Below are 21,070 nucleotides of genomic sequence, written 5' to 3' on the forward strand. Positions count from 1 at the left end.
CCGAGAAGAGTTTCTGTAACGCGCATCTGTGATGGAAACAAGCTGCCTGATTTGTCTAGATGTATATTTGCACTATATCTCCGTCTTGGATGCCAGATAATCCCACTGCCAGCTGAGAATCATCTCTGTGAAGGATTCACTGCAAGCATGCAAGCTGGAGCGCAAGGATGAATCAAAAGGTAACTTCAAATATTAGAAAATCTGTAGCAGCACGGCTCTGGAAATGGAAATGTCAGTAGTGAAGTTGTGCTCAGATATTTATAGTCCCCAGAGGATGAATCCTACTGACTCTGGTGATTCCCTGATATTTCATCTACCATCGCCATGAGGTTGATGTGTGATTGCTGAAACGTTGTCATGACTGTGGTTTGCAGTGAACTGCCCTGACAACTATCGAATAGAAATGTGGTGCATTCAATCCATTAGGATTAACTGCAGTCATTTTGGGTATTTATTAACCTTCACCATCAGTTTAATATTTTAAGGATCCCATATTTTGCGTCTTTTTAGCAAATGAGTAAAAGTTTCACATGTACCCAGAATGTGTCTTTCATTTTTTTGGCTTCAGTGTCTGTAGCTTTAAATCCAGGTCCACAACCCCTTCAGGAAGAAGACTCTCTCTGTGGCTCTGACAGAGCATAACAGTTAACTGTACAGCAGCCGACACAGACCTGAATAAGTGTGAGACCACTTGAAACTTTCTCTCTGAGCCATCATTTACATGTATATATATATATATATACATGTAAATGATGGCTATATATATATATATCGCTGATTTCAGACTATAGTTGATGTTTTTAAGATGTACATTGGGTTAGTTTGTAAGATGACGCTGTGATTATGAACAGCAGCTCTGAAGTGACTACTGGGTAACATGTAGGCCTAATATGCTGTGTTTCAGTCACTATTTCTATTTCTTTCTGACAACAGAAGCAGAAAAATAAGCAAATAGGAACAATTGTATTTGTAATTCAGCTGTATTAAAATGCAGTATACTGTATGTGAGCACAAAGAGCAGGAGAGAAGCGAACAGAAGTGAAGACCGGCTGAGTTTAGGTCACACTGAAGCACAGAAGGTGACACAAAAACACATAAACTGACATACAGTCTTTGTTTCTTGGCAATCAAAACTGCTCTGTCATCACGACTCTGCTAACCTGCTGATGACAATATTTAGCCCGAAAACTGCTGTTAAGTGTGAAAGGGTAGCATAGTGTTTGACTATTTTATGGTAAATTAATTTTGTTAGCAAGAAACTTCTATGTGTTTTCATCCAATCAGCTTTTAAAAATGCATTTTCTCAGTATCCTCTTTGAAAAACTTTAAGATTCAAGTTCTTCCAGGTCTGTGATCTCTTGTGCACATTTACAGTTTAAACTCCCAAATGATTCCATGCATCCCAAAGGCCTGGTGCTCAGTTCAAGGCCTGTTTAGCATTTGTGAAAAGAGACAGATCTCGAACAATATCTTGATTCATCTCACCACACTGTGTGCAGCCTCCCTGTAGTTTCAATGAATCCCAGACAACATGGGGAGGTATTTGGGTGAGGACGCTCTTGATTCATTGGATGAAAAAACGAAAGAAACATGTCCAAATGACTCCTGTGACTGTGAGTGGGAAGGTATAAACATAAAACTGCAAATGTCTGAGTGAGCCAGGGAACAGCTGGCAAGAAGAGTCGGAGACCAAACCATGCTGGTCATTGTTGCTGTCTGCTGGTGTGACTCACATGTGGGCTGAAGGATGTATGTCTGCAAAACTGGGTACATAGACTACCTTCAAATGCTTGATCTCTTCTAACTAATTCAAGTAATTTACTTTTATATCTTATTAACAGCTTTCCCTCTTTGATTTTGTCCATCAGGATGTTCTTACTACAACGGTTTCTGAAAATGTCCTGAACCAAAATGGCTCAAAAAGTAGGGCAGCGTGTCGAAATGGAGAGTTTATATTTTCTGTGCAGCTTCGCCTTCCGGCAATAGTTCAATGTCGAGCCGAATCAAATAATCAGATTTAAACTATAAAACAAACACACATGCATACAGAGGCAGGAAAAGCAAAACATCAAACATTGCCATGTTTATGTTGGCTTTAGTTATAGCTGAGGCATGTCTTGATATAACACTAAACGTCCCAAAGGCCTCCACTGTGGCGATAAAGGAAAATTACGTACCAGCCATAATAGGCTTTCACAGTTTTCTTTTTCTTCTGGATAAACAGTACAGCTTGTCTGCGCCATTGCTTCTTTTCAGCTAATTCTGCTTCCTGCCACACCATCATCAAGCTCCCGCTGGAGAGTTTACGTGCCGTCAACTCTGTACGCAACCATAAACCCTCTAGAAGACATTTACATGAATGAAAAAGAACAAAAAAAAATAGGCCAAATAGGCTATGAAAGAGTGGTGACACTTGGAACAACAGATTTGTTGGTAGATGGAACATGGAAGGGTAAATGAGGAAGTCCAAAAACAGACATTAAGTCCTCATTATTTATATATATATATATATATATATATATATATATATATATATATATATATATATATATATATATATATATATATAGATAGATAGATAGATAGATAGATAGATAGATAGATAGATAGATAGATAGATAGATAGACAGATAGACAGACAGACAGACAGACAGACAGACAGACAGACAGACAGACAGACAGACAGACAGACAGACAGACAGAGACAGATAGATATATAGACACTACCAGAAGCAAGTTTGGACACATTTTATCTTTCAATGGTTTTTAATTATTTTGTATATTGTAGGTTAATCCTGAAGACATCAAAACTATAAGAGAATACATATGGAATCATACTGTAAACAAAAAGTGTTCATCTTCAGTATTAATCTACACCGTAGAAAATAAAACAAATAAATAAAAATTATTGAATGACAAGGTGAGTTCAAACTCTTGACTGGTAGTATATATGTCACATATGTTGTATATATTTGTTGGAGTGTTGTTGCTGAGACCTCATAGAAGATAATATGGTTTGCTGTCGCTTAAACATAAACCAAATGGCGTTTGGTTGTTGTTGTTTGGGGAAAATACAAGATTGAGTCAAAAACTTAAATGGAAATTAAATTTCAGAAGAAAAGCCAATTAAAGCCCACTGAACAGTGCATTTTAACATGCTCCACATAGTTTTAGTTAAATGTTGAGTCATAATATTTTATTCTTTGGAAAAATGCTAAGTTGGATATTAATATTTTTTCTACTATTTTTCTAAAATCTAATTTTGTTTCAGATTCTCAATAACTTGAACAAAAAAAAACTCAGCAGACTTGAAATTACTTTTTTTCATTTCAAATGTTGCATGTACAATTCCGTTTTCCTACAACACAGGAGGAAAACTAAAAACTCAATATGAGACTGAATAGATCGTTAAGACTTTAATCTATTTGTATTTTGGAGTCAAAATGAAGGACGCTGTAACAACTTCTAGTGTAAACAAATTCCTGTTGAGCCAACTCTGGACGACATTGAGCAGAATGAAAAACAGTGGCTGGCACATGTCGGTACAAGATGGGAACATCTTACACAAAATATATTTGACTCAGACCAGCTTTTGAGAAACGTTTATAAAAATTAGATGTATCACTTGTACTTCATTAAAATCATATATGCTCTTTCATTATGGTCTTTAACCATCTGGGGTCATGACCACTGTTGTCGTGTCAGTTACATCTTGGACCTCTTGCTATATAAACCTTTACCACTAGAGGACAGATGGCATGTTTTTTCCAGCACAAATCTGATTATTAAAATATATATGCTGCTATAATGTAACTTATAATCTATCACAACATATAACAGAACTTTAATTTTAATAATTTTCTTGTGCTCCAACACCAAAATGATAGTGTAGGTGTGTTTTTTCAGACTTCAGGTAACAAACAAAAGTATCAGCTGAGTGCTTTTCAAGTCATACATGACTGGAGACACACTAGAGGTTTTGTCATTTCAGCATTTTAAATAATTTTTAATCATTTTTTCTTTACTCTATTGTGATTTAATATTGATCCTGACACTAAGTGTAACAGAAGCCTGCTTTACAAGTTGAACTGTAAGTAAAAGGGTAGTAAGAGTGAATTTCAGGGGGCAGAGAGGCAGGCTCACTCTGCAGAGAGCAGGACATGACTTTGAAGGCGAACATGAACTAGAGCGGGACCTGAAGGAAGCAGGTCAGAGTAGAAACTCCCACTGTGCTCCTGTGGCTGAGCTCCAGTGTAAACACAGCTCTGGTTTCTGATCTGGGGCCTGACAAAGCTGGACCTTCCCTCCACTTAACTGGCCTCGGGTCACGCTGAGACTCAACTCAATCTCCCACGGGCCACACTTCTAATCAGGGCTTCCTGCTACAAACTGAGCTAAATTGATGTGGGATTAGAACCAGTTCTGTTCTGGAGCAAGGAGCAAACAGGCAAACCTGTCAGACCTTGTTACAATGATAGTCCTGCTGCTTAACCGTCTGCAGGGATGATCAATGACATCCAGATGGGATCATGGATACCTGAGAGGTCTGAGAACAGCAATGTGTGTCCTTTTAGCTCTGTTTATTGAGTAGACAGGGATTACAAACATGAAGAAAATCCTGCAAAATGTGGACTGACTGCAAAGGATGAAGTAAATAATCAGGTTAGATATAGTCGGTCATGTAGTTTACATCAGTCGATAAAGATCAGGAGGTTGGATTAGAGGCCAGAGACAGAGAAGATGAAAATGTTGAGATGTGGACTCAGTTATTTTTCTCTTGACAGGAACAACATGAGGACTCTACTGACTCTCCTGTAAGCTAAATGATAGCTTTAGGCTTGTTAAACAGGTTATATCTTGAACTTTAAGCATGTAAACATATGCTAATTTTCACTAAGCCAAGTTCAGCTGAAACTAAAAGGAATGTTATTGTTAAAAAATTAAGCAGTCATGAATGTAAAGACCAAGTTTCAGGGCAATGTATGCAATAGATATCGAGTCATTTCACTCAAAATCACAAGCCTTTACATTGGCAGTACAGGAAACGTCAGAGGATCAGAAACAATGGAAAAGATATGCACATCCCAGTGGCTAGTAGAATAGGTGCTAGTTAATACAAAATGAAAAAAAGTCAAACAAAATCCTTTAACAGAAGCTTTTTGCTGTGTGCATCCATCTATTTTTAACTCAATTCTCAAAATCCAGAGGATCAACAAAATGATCAAGATTCATTCTCCGTGCATCATGGATACCCAGTTAATCACGAAGCTGTTTAGATACCACAGTCTGGGCCAAAGTGGCGGCAGACTGATCTTCTAAAAACAGAAGAAAAAGCCAGACGTGGCATGAGAGCGAGAGACAAACCAAGAGAGAGAGAAGGGAAATTGGACACGGTCATGTTATCGCAAAGTGCGCATTTAACTTTGTTAACATTCTTCCCATGACAAGAAATAATTGAGTCTAATCAATTAGACCACAGCTGGGATGGAAATTAATGGTCTATGACTCCATTCCAGAAGAAAAAAAAGTGCAAAGCAAAACAGTGAGCTCAGCGAATGCCACCGCTTGCTGAGATGTCATAGTTCTGACATTATAAAGAGTCTCATCCCACCTGTAAGATATGACAAGATGCCGCCCAGCCTTCACCCCTAAAACTCCCCATGAAGCGAATTAAAACAAATGACTCCAGAAATTCTATCACTGCGCAGGCACCTGTTGAACCAAACAGCGCAGCAGAAAGTGCAGAGTAATTTTATGGGAAAGGGGCATGCATGGTCTTTCTGTAAACACAGCTGAAACAATCCTTCCGTCTGAGCTCACCGAGGAGACTCACCTCCGCTGAGGAGAGACAGACGACCAGAGATGCACGTGTAGGAGATGGAGGACACGAGGGGGAGGAGGGGGGACGGATGGGGGGAGAGCTGAAATGTGAAGACAAGCCGAGAGAGGAAGAGGGAGGACATGCCGAGTGTCCCATTCAGGGGTAGATGGAGAGAGAGCGAGGGGACAGAAGACAGATAAAAACCAGGGGCAGAATGAGGCTATAAAAGGAAGTGAGGGACAGAGCTGCACTGGAAGACTGAAGCCTGGGAGGACAAATTCTTTCAGCACAGCCTGATGGGACCCCTGTGTCCCTCCATTAATCACTGGGAGATGGAGCGAGGGCAAATGACAAGGGGCAGATATATATACAGTATATGGGGATTTTCCACAATGTCCACAATGAATTTACTTCCGAACTTCATTCGAAGTAAAATAAAGTGTTCTTGTGCTGCCGCCTCTCTCACTCATTTATAGGGATCCCAGCCTCAATAAATACCAACAATAGAGGTATAGTGGTACACAGAAATCACAGTTTTGAGGTCACGGTTTGGTACATTATGGACATTTCATTAAACACTGGTTTATTGAACAGACTACGACTGCATCTTTCCCAAAAAGTCAATATTGCTGCAACTGGCTATAATCTACTATTTGCAAAATAAATGTTCACTTTATTAAGCAAACAGCAACACAATAAAAATCCATTAAGGTGCAGCATTTAGAAAACTACCTGTGCTAAAATTGTACTGTACTTGTATTCACATTAGCAGCTTTTAGTTTCACAGTAACAACACACATAGTCTCTCAAATTAAAAAAAAAGCGCTATATCCATTAAAGTGCAGCATTTAAGAAGTTCGCTACTGGAACTGTGCCACTGCAGCAGGTGCACTGGATAAGTTTTGGACAACTGTCGCTTATGTTTGTTCAAAAGGGGCTGACATGAGTTGTTGGATGAAATAAAGCCAAGATGTGTTTTCATTACTGTCAGCAAGTGTTTAATAAAGTATGGTTGCATATCCGCTGCTATAAAACCACCTGGCGTTTGTTATCGCTACGGCCTGGTCTGAACTCTTAGCAAGAGGCTGCTTAAATAGCATCGACTTGGGCTTTAGAAACTGAATGATTTTTCTTCGTCTTTGCAGTCGATTAACTAAGAAAATATTTGGCAAATTTAGTGATAATTAAAGCTGTTTGTCACAGTCATGGTAGTATAAGTGTAGAGCAATATCTTTAATACTAGACAGTATTTTGTCATATAATAAAACCCAAAGACATACAGTATACCTCCAGGATGAAAATGCGTTGGTAGATATGTGAAGATATTTTCATCTGGAATAGAACCAAACATTGAATAAGTTTTAGTTCTGTGAGAGACAGTGGGTTTGTGTGTGTGAGCTGCCACGCATGACTGGGAATGAAAATGAAGCATGAACAGTGATTATCTGCAGAGTCAAACCACTGCTATTTTCACATTCCTGTCACTTTGTACATTGAACAATTTCATCATTATAACATTTAAGTAATAGAACAATAGTATAATTAAAAGGTTGTTGTGCCAGTTAAAGCACTGATTAAGAAAAATGACAGCATGCAACAGTGCACTATATGCAAGCGTTACTTCATTTAAAGACTTAAAAGGAGATGCCTTTTGAATCAGTTTTATTCTGTTTCATCTGATGTTTTCCTAGAACTGGTGCTCTTTGGTCTCTGGAACATCTGTAAAGTCAAAGTAATGCAATTAAATGCAGTACAGTAATGAAAGCTAGATCTATATTCAGAAATAGGGTCATGTCATAGAGACTCCACAGCACAACACCAAACCTGAATACAGTAAATCTGTGGATTATATAAACTTTATAAACAGACTGGGTATATATAAGGTTCATCCCATAGACTGTTTATAAAATATGTGAACCCTGAGGTATCTGGAGCCAAATTTAGGCAATGTCAAAACTATTTTCAAATACAGAACTTCATGAATTTAAGATTTAGCAGATTAATTTTATTTCATATAACATGTAAAACATGAAATCATTAGAGCCCGACTGATATTTTGGCTTGCCACAGATACATTATCTGATGTGCGCTGATATGAAAACCTTTTCAAAGAACTTAACGGAGATAAACATACTTAGATTGATATAAAAATGTTGTCATTGCTTAGTTTGTCCGGCAGAGCAGCTCCAACTCGTACAATACTCTCAGCACTGTCTGCAGTACATGTAGCAGCAGAGCACGTGGTGGTGCGGAGTAAAGTGGTGTCTTAATGGTAAGCTGTAAAGTTGTTTGTGATATGTATATTTATATACTGAATTGGTTGAATTTTTACTCCCTAAAATTGCACTGACATCAGCTACAAAAATCCACTATGAGTTGGGCCACGGAAACATGAAGAACTGCTGAATAAGAAGACCGCCACTGTGCTCTTAAGTATCACATGTTGCTTCATGTAAAATATTAAACAGGACAGAGTTTACATTGTGAATATCCATCTCAGTTAAGTCTGGAGTTTAGTCAAACTAAGTGGGGTCCTGTAAGGTTGTAAAGAACCTCTGACACATTTAACTCCACCCCGTTTCCTTTTCCTGTTTAGAGAGCTCCTCTGGATAATCTATTTTCTCTTCACACAATTCGGCGCTCAGGATGTTTCCCATAAAATCGAACTTCACCGAGCCCGCAGATAAACACAGCCCGCGCTCCCTGCACGTGCATGAAAGAAAATTAGGTTCATATGTCCAGCCAGTGAGGAAGAGAAAATCGTCTGTACAAGAAACTCCAAACAAATCTAATACACATTTTCTATTCTTTTAATCCTTGTAGGGTTCAAAACGGTACATTCATGCCTATCTAAAACAGCATTTGTGCACCAGTGGGGCAAACAGCCAAACACACCAGGTCTGTCCTCACGCTTACAATGCAGAGCTGTTAAAACCAATCAAACAATCACCACCACAGAGTCACGTTTAAAAAAAACAAAACTTGAGGAAACAATACTTGAGCAAACAATAGACACACGTACTGTAGACCCATTCACATGTGAGCACACACGCACATGCCCATCCATCGACACAAACGCAACGCCGCACAAACGCAGAAATCTCCTGGGGTCAAGAAGCCAACACCTCAGTGGAAAATTGCATGGCAAATCTCCCTCACCACACAACACACACACACACACACACTTACACTGGTGTCAGGGAAGCCCCACACATGCTCTTCTCATCTGAGGCTGTGGCTTCCTGCATACCAGCACAATGGGCTCTTCCCCTGATTGTTACAGCCAGGCTCTCTCTGTGTCACAGCCACTATTCTGGCAGTGGATGTGCTGGCCATTTTTCTACTCTTATCACAGACAGACATCTTCCCTCCTCGCCCCGGACACGCACCTTCCTCGCCCATAATACAGTTCGAGAGGTCAGTCACGTGGCTGCTTTCCATTCTGCGTCCCCATCACGCGGTACTCATTCATATTTAGAGGCACGCTTCCCAAGCGATGCTGTGTAAGTAACTGTATTTCCATCATTTGCATATTTTTCCTGATCTCTTATGGATATTTAGCTTGACCATGTGGTTGCAGTGGGATGCCATGCCAAACCGGCACATGCAGAAACAACATTTATCACAATCATCCACTTAGCCAAAAACAGGGTAATTGCTACAGCAGATGTTGCTGCAGGGCTCTCAGGTACTGTAGCAATCTGTGGCCAAAAATGTCTCCTCCATGGTCGCCGACCAAACTCCCACAAGTTACACATCCTCTGCCAACATCACCCCCTAATTCCATCATGCTCGCACACATCTAGAAATATATTCTCAAACACAGGAGAATCAAAGCCTCTCAAAGGGCTCTATATGAAACATCCTGTTAACATTACTGCCTCAAGAGCCTTCCTTCCTCCGCCAACAGACACTGATGAACGGTGTTTGTGTGCATGGTTTCTGTGCGTGTGTGAAGCGGGGGTGGTGGTGGTGGTTACATGAATCCACATAAGCATGTATTTTTGCTCTCATGATTCTTATGGGTTCAGTTTTCCCACCACAGTGTAGATGGAAGATTCATGCAGAATCCAGAGTCGAAAAATGAGTGCTGTACAACTAAATAATACCCCAAGGCCTTGTAATGCTACCCCAAAGCAAGTAAAAGGTGTATTTAATGGTTCAATGTAGCTTAAACAACCATGTCTGTTTAAAATGACATCTAACCATGTCTGGAGAGGGGTAAAATGTAGTCTAGTGTCAATAACCAAACAAGTTGAGCAAAGACAGATGTGAAATGATTAGTAGACTAATTTATTAGTTGATCAACAAGACCAAATCAGTATCCATTTGGCTAATTATTACACACAATCACATTTTAAGGAAAAATTTGCTTCATCCAGCTTCAAAACTGTGATGTTTGTTTAAACATTTGAATTCTGGGAATCTGTGGCGAACATTCATCACTGTTTTGCAATATTTCACAAAAACAAAACTAGGAATCCTAAAATAACAAGCATATTGCTCAGTATGAACTACTGCTTTGAAGCTTCAAGTTTGGAATTTGCAACCACCACTTTGGTGTTTTGAAACTGGACGAAATGAGCTAAGGGTTGAAGAAACACCAAAACAGTAGCAACCAATCATAAGATATCCTCATCTTTAAACATACCCTGCTTTGTCTATTTTAATCTAAATCACACCATAACTTACAAAATGAACATCATATTGGATTGAAGAAGTCTTGTAACTCGCAACTGAGACCATAAACTCATTAGAAAAATGTTTACTGAGGTAACAAATTAAGTGAGAAAAGCCTGTTTTCTCACTGATTTCAAGAGTCGCCCCCTTCTGGCTGATAGAGAGAATGCAGGTTTATAATGCTTCTGCAATGGCTTTACTTTTAAGACCAAGGCTATGTTCATCCTGTTCAATGATCCTACGAGTGCTTTGGCTGAAGCACACCGATGCCTTTAAAGCACCGAACAGCTGGATAGATGACCGAACAACTTTCTTTTCCCAACAGCATTTCAGTGTTAGAATTAAGTCCAATAATCTCTGTAACTCTTAGAAAAAGGCAATCTGACATTCACACCCACCATATGTTGTGATTGGCTCACTGTGCCGAGGTAAAAAATTAGCCAAGTTTTAACTTCTCTCTGTAGCTTTTCTTTTTTACAGTCACTTTCTTCCATTTAAACAGAGAGACTGGACACTCTTATTAGCATATTTAAATGATATCATGCTCAGCTCTCTCTGTGATGGCGAGTCCACTTTCAAGTGTAGCCATTTGGAATGACTACAACATTTGCCATGTTGTACTTATCCAACATAACCTGGCCCTTACTGCTACTCACAGCAGCTCAACTGCTTCAGTGAGTCATGATGCACCTCATGGAAACACACTCGTTTGCGAGCACAGATCGTGAAAATTCTTGGAATCATGAATCGAATCTCACATTAAAAAGACATCTTGAGAATTACAGTGTAAATAGGAAGGGGAATTCCAAATGTGAAACATCACATGGAGACGGATGGTGGGAAACAGCTGTACAACGGTTCGGTTCAAAGAAGTGAAACGGTCCCGAGGGTCAGATTTGGATTTGATATTAAACAGAAACATATTTTCCAAGACGCAGTTGAGATTGAGAAATTCTGTGTCAGATGGGAAACATCAGAGTGACATGCACTTGGTTATTGTTACCCTTGTTACATGTAAAACATCCTCAACCACCTCATTACCTACAGCTCACAGCTACTGAGACTGACTCATTATGCTTTCAACAGCTTCTGTAATGTGGACAGATGGAAATATTATTGAAAAAGTCGGATGTGCTGTTTATCTGCCACACCCAGAAACTGAAGCAATTTTGTTTTTCCCTTAAGTTATCAATGTGAGCTGTCTCTCTATGTATCAGTTTAATTGTCTACAAAGAGCACATGGACTGTGCCAGACTAAAATTAGCTCGCCGTCTCCCAGTATCGGTGCCTGTTGAAGAAAAACTACACAATACACAGAGGCGCTGACCAGTGTCACACGCTTTTAATCAAGCCCTGACCAAATCTGATAAAAAGCAAGAAACAACAGCTCCTTTTCATCACACTCGCGCAATAAGTTTTCATCCGAGAGCCTTGAGTGTGATATTAAATACCCCAGACAGCATCTGACATCAACAAGCTCAAACAAACAACAGCAAAAATGCAGAAAAACAGTGTAAACACCGAATCAGGATCACAAAGGTGGGCTTGATGAAAGGAAAAATACAGTACACTATGCACAGTCTGGAAAGAGAGAGGATTAAAAGTAATGAATCATTATAGACCATTTTTATGGGCTATTACTTTGGCCCAGTCAAACACTGTTACAGAGGATGAAACATCTGTATTCCCTCAGGCACTTTAATGACAACTTGTAAGAGTAACATAAAAACTAACTGAGGGCTGCCACCTAAACTCTGATGGTTTGAATCATTAGCAGAAGCCACAGAGTCTAATCTTATTTTTCTAATGGAACCCCTGAACTTTCTTTGGCTGCATATTCACAGACAGAGTAACACTATGAGCTTTAAAACTAAAACTTATCTCAAAACTGCCAAACTATAGAATGAATATACTGAAGTGTGATGGAAACGAAGGTCACAGTGACCTGTTTCTGGTGCTGAATGCCGAATGCAATAAAACGAAGCATCTGAGAGTCTCACGGCCCATTCATGGTTTCTCTCTGTGTGTCTGCAGACGGCTGCAGAACTGGGACTTCTATGCAAGCTGTAACTGGGACAACAAGAAGACTTCCTTTGTTTACTGTATTTTGCTGAACAACAGGAAAAAGCAAAAAAAAAAAAACAGCGTGTGCAACTACTTAACAAAACAGGGACAAGAACGAGGAGAAGAGTAAATATCATGACATACGTACAGACCACGAAAATTAGCACACAGTTTATTACTTTAAAGCATGTGCAGTTGAGTTTGGAAATTTTGTCCTGTGTCCAGGCGTCTTCAGAGTCTGTGCTGAAACTTGTAAACATGTACTGATGATGAGATTTACTTTACAGGAACCCCCAATACCATGTGAATGCATAATTACTTTACAAATGACTTGTTTTAGTGTACAGTGGTTGCTCTGGAGATAACTGTAAACATCTCTATACAAAAAATGCTAAGAAACTCAAGACATCCTATTCTGCAGTTTTATCTCTTTAAAACGAGCTGCAGTGAACCAACATTAAGACAAATATGCACTTTCATGAAAGCAACACAACTTTTTGGAACTTGATTTGTCAGCTGAAACTGATCAACCCTTGTATTATCTTTAGCTGAACTTTAAAAGGCCCCTCATAGGGAATGAAGATTGTGGATTTAACCCTTAAAGTCCTTCCCCTGTCATTGATTAACCCCAAAAAAACTCAACACAATGTACTGAAGTCACATATTTAGAAGTTTCTTCAATGAAAATAGTTCTGGACTGCCTCAAAATGGCCTAGATGTAACACTACACTGTTGCTTGCTCTAGAAATTGCAGACCTTCGATGTCCCTGTCTTTCTCCAACCACCCTTGGTTGCAGCTCAAACACACCAGCTCACCTACGTAAAGCTACTCACACTACAAAACAGCAAGTTGAAATACTGGAGTTATTCAGCATTCACTGATTTTCAAACCAGAAAGTAATTCTGAAGGTGAGTAATGATACAGAAAGTCCCACCTAGCAAGTCAACAGAAGTGGTTCCTGAAGTTTGTTAAAATCCCGAAAGTGTAAATCTGTGTTTTTGAGACTCTCATCACTACACTGCAGCTTCAAGGTGGAAATGCTCATCCACGGGTATGACTGCTTATTTTCTAAAGATATGTCTTCCAGCATATAAAAAACACCATATTTACACGTTAGCAAGGTTAAAAAAAAAACAAAAAAAACAACTTCATTCTATGGAAGGGAGTCTTTTAAAGAGTAGAATAGCACCCAGAAGAGATCATGAATAATGATCACAGCACCAACAAGAAAAGAACTCACAGAGCACAGTACTCTGCCAAGACTTGAAAAAACGACCTTGCACTGAGCACAGGCGTGTGTTGTGCATGTGTACGTTATGTATGGATACCAAATTGTGTGACCTAAACATGTAGCGAGCGGTGGGAATTGATGGGACTCAGAAACACCCCCACAATTTAATCAGTTGTTACAGACAACACCTAGTCTGTATCATTTTACTGTCATTATCATTGCAAGATGATGCAGATGTAGCCTGCAGCGTGTCTTGTGATAATGTTGCTAAATATTCATCTGACACAATGTCTCAGAAAAAATATGGGAGCACACGCCTCAAGTATGAAGGAGAGAGCTAGTTAAGAGTTACTTTGTAGCATGTAGGCACACCATGACAAATTTAAACCCACAAACCCAACAACCCATCATCCTGCCTGCAGAGGTCATGACCCCACCCTTCAATCCGGGGTCATGGGGGTCAAGTAAAGCACAACATGATATCCTATTTCTGTTTATTTAGTTTGCAAACGCAAAACACTGCAGACTTCCAAGCTGCAGCTCCAACTAGTAAAATTGCAAACACCAGGCATTTCACCAGAAACTGATTTGCTGCTGTTTACCAGCATGCAAAGCCAAGAACCCTCCTCCTGGAGAACTCTCCAACCCGGACACTCCCACTGACCGAGGTGTGCATGTGTCTGCCGAGCGGCTTCCAGAGTCGCAGACACGAGTTTTTATTTCTGTGCATTAACTGTCAGCAGGCTGCTGTTTTCACGTGAAAGTTCACAAGCAAAAAAAAAAATGACGTTGGAAATCAATAAAGAAGAAAACTTACTGCTTGCACTCCAGACACGAGGATGGCAGCGAAGAGGCACAGAAGCAGCAGCCTGTTGGGGAAAGTTGCCGCGTAAAAATGTTTGTAGGTTCAGCATTTGGTGATCATGTGCTGTGAAAACGTGCACATACTGTGTTTACCTCAGACTCTTCTGTCCTCTGCTGTGTTGTCCTTGCATGGTGCCAATCATGCGGACCGCAAAGTTGAGTCCCACACCGTTGATTCACTTGTAGAGACACTTCTACAGCATGACTGTCCGACCTGCAGCAATCCAAAACCCCTTTTATTGACGATTACTGGTTCATATATTTGCGCGTCAAGTTATTAAGCGTAAAGATGCCACTTGTTACGACTAGTTTTACTGAGGCAGACAACTTTAGAAGCGTCTCCATGTGGAAGCACTGAACTGAGTTGCGAAGATACTTTAAATACTTAAATTTTTCCACGACAATGTCATTAATTTGTCACCAATTTAATAAAGTATCAAACTTACCGTCGCCGAAATCTTGTGCGCAATGGAAAGATGGAAGAAACGGGTCTCGGGAGGTGCAAAGACGCGCTGGTTCCCGACCTGAAAAGTTTCACAACAGACACCTGTGGCACAAAAAAAGCTTTCAAAAGATTCCTGAAATATTGTCTCAAAAACACAAAAGTGCACCGAGTAGTCCCTCTCCTTACCGAGAAAAGTCAAAGTGTTTGTTAAAGTAAGGTTGAGCCCGTTTGCATGGGCGAGGGTGGTCGTTTTTTGGGAGGGGGGTGTGGTGCGGCAGAAACAAGACCAAGTTGCATTGATCAGAACCTCACATCGTCTCGGACAAAGATGCAGCCATACGTACTGGCCGTGCTCTGCCGATAAAGCTTCGAATTACCTGGAAGAACGCGGAGCAGAGGCTCGACAGGTGGCTGTTTTGTGGACACTCCGCACAACACGCAGGTTCCAGCGCGCACCGCCGCGATGCTGTTACCGTCCGGCACACTGTTGCTGCTGCTGGCGGCTCTCTACTCCACTGTAGACATGACAGGGGCTGAGGTAAGTGGATGAAGACTCTCCGGCACTTTTTGTTGATTTATCAGGTATATTTTGCATGCTTTGTATGATTATGGACAACTCTCTACGCAGGATTACTCTTTTTCATGTGTTTAAACTCATGCGTCTTTACGCAGCCAACCCTGTCATATCGTGGATGTTTTCTGTCCGTTTAATGTGCTTATGCAGTAAACATTAGTTTTACCAGCACTGACATGCACTGTCTTTGCGCCAGATGATTGTAGTTTTTTGAATTTGTTTGGATTTTAAAAGGAATGTAACACTTTCTGATCGAGCTGCTCTGAACACTTGAGTTTGTTCTGCTCCCAGCCCAGCCTCCTCCACTTCTGCTGGAGGGGAGCAGAGAGAGGGAGGAGGAGGGAGAGGGTGGAGGGAGAGGGTGGGGCAGATGTGCCTACAGTAGCTGAAGAGGGTGTGTATGTGTGTGCCTGTGTGTGTGTGTGTGTGTGTGTGTGTTAGAGAAAAAGGTATGAAGAGGTAATGAGGAGCAGAGATATGCATGCAGTTAATCATTGGTATGTTCAGATAATCCAATAAAGACAGTTTAATGCTCTTATGGCCCAGTTCCACAGTCCAGACAAGCAGAGAAAATATTGACTGTCTCTGTCAGCCTGTGTTGCTGTTAGTGAGTTAGGAATTCATGATGCAAGGTTGCACATTACAAGTGAATTTACAGTATGAGACATAAATCATTAGGAAGAGCTGTGAGATCCCATCAGTATAACTAAAATTTAAAACTGTGCTCTCAGTTGTTTGCAATAAAATATGTCTAAATATATATATTTTTTAAACTGTCCACTTATAGCTTCAAGAGAGGTGTAACTAAGTCAATGCTTTCATCCAAATTCCAATGTGTCTTCAGTGTGAATCAAAGTCTGCCATTTTTGTGGTATAAATATCAATAAAAGTCAGTCCTGTATTACTGATAAGCTTGATTTGGCATTTTGTCACTCACAAACGGGGATGCAGACAAATTGATTGATACAAGACATATCTTTTTACCAAATATAATCTGTGTGGAATTCACTTCAGTTATTTTACCATTGCTGACATCCCACCATGACTAATACATGTTACCAAAACACAACATTTTAAAATTACATTGACAAATAAACTTATAGTGATGAAGGATTGGTATTTCATTTGGATTGGCACCAATCCCAGCTCTCCACAATGAACTGGTGCATTTATGTGCTAAATGTTTGCATCCCACTGCTGCATGACCAATGACTCCACTGGGGCCACATTAACATTGATTGACTGATCCCTGCTCACAATGGTGGGTGTTGCTTTTTCTGATTTTATTGCAGGCTGTTCGTATTGAGAGAGAGGAAGGCTTTGCACACTGAAGTCCAAGTCATAAATTTAATTAGGAACTTTTATTAGGGCAAACGTTTGACAAACTGGAGCCTCACAGCCTGACTTAGTGGTAGAAAGGCAATGGTAATATTAATCTAAAGGTAGGGTATCAACGAATGAGTCGAATGGCAGCGGAGGTTAAGAAATTGCTTGTGATTCATCTCCATTTAGAATTTCTTCTTTGTGTACTCATGTATGTTGAGGCCCAACAAAAAGCAGTTTTCTTCTGATTGGTTGGTCCAATCTGGTGTTTTAGTTTTAAGAATGGGTGGATAAATCTAGATTTGTGGGAGGAAACACTACTGGACTTTATCAAACGTGAAATTGAGGAGGAACAGGATGTTCTGTTGCACAATGGAGCAATGTGTGATATTTCAGAGAAAATGACCACCTCACATGGGAGCCTGGCCTTATCATGTTATCATCTGGGTATGTATTCAGTTGTGATGGACTGTAGCTGTGAGCTGACAATGAAAATGTAGTGTCCAAGAAGCGATTTAGGATAGATGTCACGGTATCCACATGTTAAAATGTGTCAGAAGAAGTTTTGTCTACTTTACTTTTTCGGTTCAGTAAAGCCGACTCTAAGTTTCTTACATTTGTGCATTATCCAGGCAGAAAACTAAGCAGAGATGCTTTCATATTCTTTTCCCTAAATCACAAGACAATCATAATTCACTTCATTATTCGTGGTAATCTTCAGTCCTTTGTTCAGACTGAGCTTTGGTTCAGAGAGCTGCGTAGGATAGAAGTTCATAATGTCAAGAGCCAAGATATCAAATTAAACAAAGCAGCAGAGGCAACTTTTATCCACTGAAAGCCTGGATTTAGAAGCACAAACATGAGACAGACACAGAACATCTGGACAGAGGAGAGGATGGCTGAGGAGGTGTATATCTGGCTGAACATCTTGTCACTGGTCAGATGACACCAATGAAACTGGAGTAATTTAACATTCCACATTTATTGTTGGGATTTTTCCCATCGTCCACCCATGGGAGGTCCACAACAGGAAGTTTGTGGTCTTTTCAGGGCTTTCATCCATCCAAAGCTGCTCGGTGAACGTAAAGGGGTTTACCTCATCTGCTATCCAGGACAATGAAGCAGATATTATCAATCTAAATTAGGTCACAAGCAAATTTTTAAATCAGCCCACTTAAATAAATTTGACTCCGTTGAAATCAGCATCTTGGCTGATGTCCCCCAAGGGATTCAGATTGTTTATCTCTTCTTTGTATCTGCATACACAGAGATGCGACATTGATTGAGAATCGGAGCCCCCTGTTTAGGCTCCTTCACAATCAGTAAGAACCCCTGGCTAAACTTAGAACATAAAGTGTAAACAATTCACGGTCAACTGCAAATGTATCCAAGCACTCGCTAACAGAATAAACCCTGACCTAGAGCGGGTCAGGCTGACTTTAGAAAGCTGTAATTAAAAGATAAGAGATTTAAGATCGCCTTGGCCTTTCCCTCTTTCCTGTAAGGATGAAGTGAAAATGCTAACATTTAGCTCCATTTAGACCTTTGTTCTCATTTTTTTTCACCGCATCATGTGAGTCAGAGTGAATTTCTCAGCTGTTTATTTAATACCTACAGAATAGAGCATCTCTCCCTTGGCGGCCATTTAATCTGGCCAGAATGAGTCATCAGTAATTCCTAGAGGGGCATTATGTGGAGGGGCAGATTAGCAGATTCCTGGAGTGAGTTTGTGTGTGGGATGGTAGATGGAGGGATTGGGGAAAAGGCGAGTAGCTGGTGGGAAAGACGAGCTCCTCTGTGCTGCCTGGTTCCTGCTGCCGGCTTGGTTGTGATGTTCCAGGACAGCAGGGTGAATCCCAGGGAGGATCAGCCCAGATCTTAAGTGAATGGAGGAAGCCGCACTAAAAGCTGCTAATCCTCGTGCAGCCTAAGAGATGTTTTGTCTGTCGAAAGCCGAGAATCGCTATGAGGACTCGATCTGTCGGTGCTGCTGGCCAAAGTGCCGACAAGGCTGCTTGTAGTTTTGTCTAGGTCTTATCCTGTAGACCCAACACCCCCCACAGAGGCAGCAGCTGACTCTGTCACTATGACTGACCACCAACCAAGCAATGCACGCTGGGAAGGTGCAACCTGCTCGACCCCTGTCCTTAGCCTTGTAAAAATGCCTACATTTGGAAGAGTTGTGATCGCGTTTGTGTGCTCTTATTTTGACAGGCGTGTCTGGGCGGTGCAGATAATTCTGCCCTGACCTTGTTACTCAAGAACTGTGGCAGGTATGCCCCATTTCTCTGTGTGTGTTCCCTGTCTGTGCCAAGCGAGGCGGGGATTAAATGAATTGGTTAAGCATGGTAAAGCTGTTTTCAATTCCATGTGGTCCACGCATCGTCAAGGAGGCATTTTATTCACATTTGTTACAGCTGCAGTTTACTTTTACCACATGAAGCACCTCTTTTGTCCCATGCTAATATTTCCCGCACTTTAGCTTCCTCCAGATCAACTCGTGTCATCCTCGCGATTGGGTTTACTTCCCAGAGGTGCATTGCTATTGTGAAAGTGTAATTTGGCCATTTTACGTGTGAAATTGGCGAGTCATAAATGCCATTTGTGGTTTGGAGGCGATGGTGTAATGTATATGTCTGCCTGACAGGGAGGTGGGAAGTGGAGAGTAATAGAGGCGGAGGAGGAGGTGATGAGATTATGAGCCCCAGAAGTGGAGGAATGTGTGTCGGAGCCAGAGATGATACCCCGTAGCAAAGCTTTTAGCTTCACTTTCTAGTCCTTGACCTGAAACACCACCCCCCCCCCCCCCGGCTGCCAAATTGTCCAACCGATAAAGTGTAAGACAGGGATGATGGTGTCATTAGATTTATGAGTTTCTGTTTTTTGTCGCCTCCCTCAGCTGTTCTTTTTGTCAATTTTTAGACAAGAAACCTTCTGTCTTGCTGTAGATACAAAGGACAGATGCCAAACTAAAGGGCAGTGTTAGGCAAGGTTTCCGTAGAATGCAAGTGCTTGATTACTTCATTATAACTGTCCAGGAAACATGGACAATATTTAGGTCTGTGGCTACTCTGTGTTTGTTTTATCCCTGCAGAAAAGAGCAATTCTCGGTCTGGATGTGTGTGACTTTATAGATATAATCTTGAAAATTGCTGGATAACGTGTGCAAAAAAAAGTAAGGATTTGCATTTTCTACATACTGGTGTTTTAAAGGGAAAGTGTGTTGGTATCAGTTTGTTGGTGACGGGATACTAAATCTAATATGTTACCATGTGGCCTTTTTAAAAATGAGCAGTGTGTCAAATATGTTTGTGCTTTTATTCCATCAAAATACTTATTCAAAAATAGATTTTTGACTATGTGTGAGCTCATTCTGAAAATAAGAATCATGGAACTAATTTGACCTGATTAGTTTCTTTCACTTATTGTACATGAAGATCTGTGTAATATTTGTTGCAGTTCATGGACTAGATTAGGACTTTTTAACCAAATAAAAATGTTGGGCTGCTGTTAGTTAGCATGAGACTGTTTTGTGATGGGATCACACCAGCTACAACTCTTCTAATTCAGCCTTCTTTTTTATCTCAACTGCACGCCTTTGAAGTTCTGTGACTGTATGTTGCACCTTTGTAATGCTATCACGTTGACCACTGACAGATGACATGTAAAACATTAGTCATCTCGCTACAATGCAACGTTCTGCTGGGAAACCTTTGGTCCTGGCATTCAAGTGGATGTTACTTTGACACGTCCCACCTAAACATTGTTCCAGACCAAGAAGACACCACAATGACAGCAGTAGTCACAGTTACCAACAGCCACACTGCCATAATTGCTCAGAAACAGCTCATGGAACATGACAAAGAGCCCAAGGCACTGACCCTGTCTCCAAACTCTCCAGATTCCTATCCAGTATTTGTAGGATGCGCTGAAAAAAGCCTGAGCCATAGAGGCCCCACTCAGTAACTCACAAATCCCCAAGAATCTGCTGCCAACTTCTGGTTGTTAGACACCATATGACAACCCCAGAAGCCCCATGTCCACGACCTGGACATTCAGAGCTGTTC

General features: G+C 40.7%; 2 protein-coding genes across 4 annotated transcripts in view; one reads left to right on the plus strand and one right to left on the minus strand.

The window, feature by feature from the left end:
- col4a2 (collagen, type IV, alpha 2) overlaps positions 1 to 15,355 on the minus strand; it is a 77,127-nt gene extending 61,772 nt beyond the window's left edge. Inside the window, exons 1-4 of one of the 2 annotated variants that reach the window (XM_023267277.3) lie at positions 15,293 to 15,355; positions 15,108 to 15,185; positions 14,755 to 14,875; positions 14,615 to 14,666 (exon numbers count right to left, since the gene is read on the minus strand). In XM_023267277.3, coding sequence (XP_023123045.2) covers positions 14,615 to 14,666; positions 14,755 to 14,804 — 102 coding nt within the window. In that variant the 5' untranslated portion in view covers positions 14,805 to 14,875; positions 15,108 to 15,185; positions 15,293 to 15,355. The other variant, XM_023267279.3, reaches the window with a different exon arrangement.
- A 47-nt stretch (positions 15,356 to 15,402) lies between these two features.
- col4a1 (collagen, type IV, alpha 1) overlaps positions 15,403 to 21,070 on the plus strand; it is a 45,917-nt gene continuing 40,249 nt past the window's right edge. For both annotated transcript variants that reach the window (XR_008603199.1, XM_023267280.3), the window contains exon 1: positions 15,403 to 15,644. Coding sequence is in view for 1 of the 2 variants with exons in the window: in XM_023267280.3 (XP_023123048.2) it covers positions 15,570 to 15,644 (75 nt within the window). In the remaining variant the exon portion in view is untranslated. The remainder of the gene's footprint in view (positions 15,645 to 21,070) is intronic.

The sequence above is a fragment of the Amphiprion ocellaris genome, chromosome 11 (assembly GCF_022539595.1).
Source record: "Amphiprion ocellaris isolate individual 3 ecotype Okinawa chromosome 11, ASM2253959v1, whole genome shotgun sequence".
In the NCBI taxonomy this organism is placed as follows: Eukaryota; Metazoa; Chordata; class Actinopteri; family Pomacentridae; genus Amphiprion; species Amphiprion ocellaris.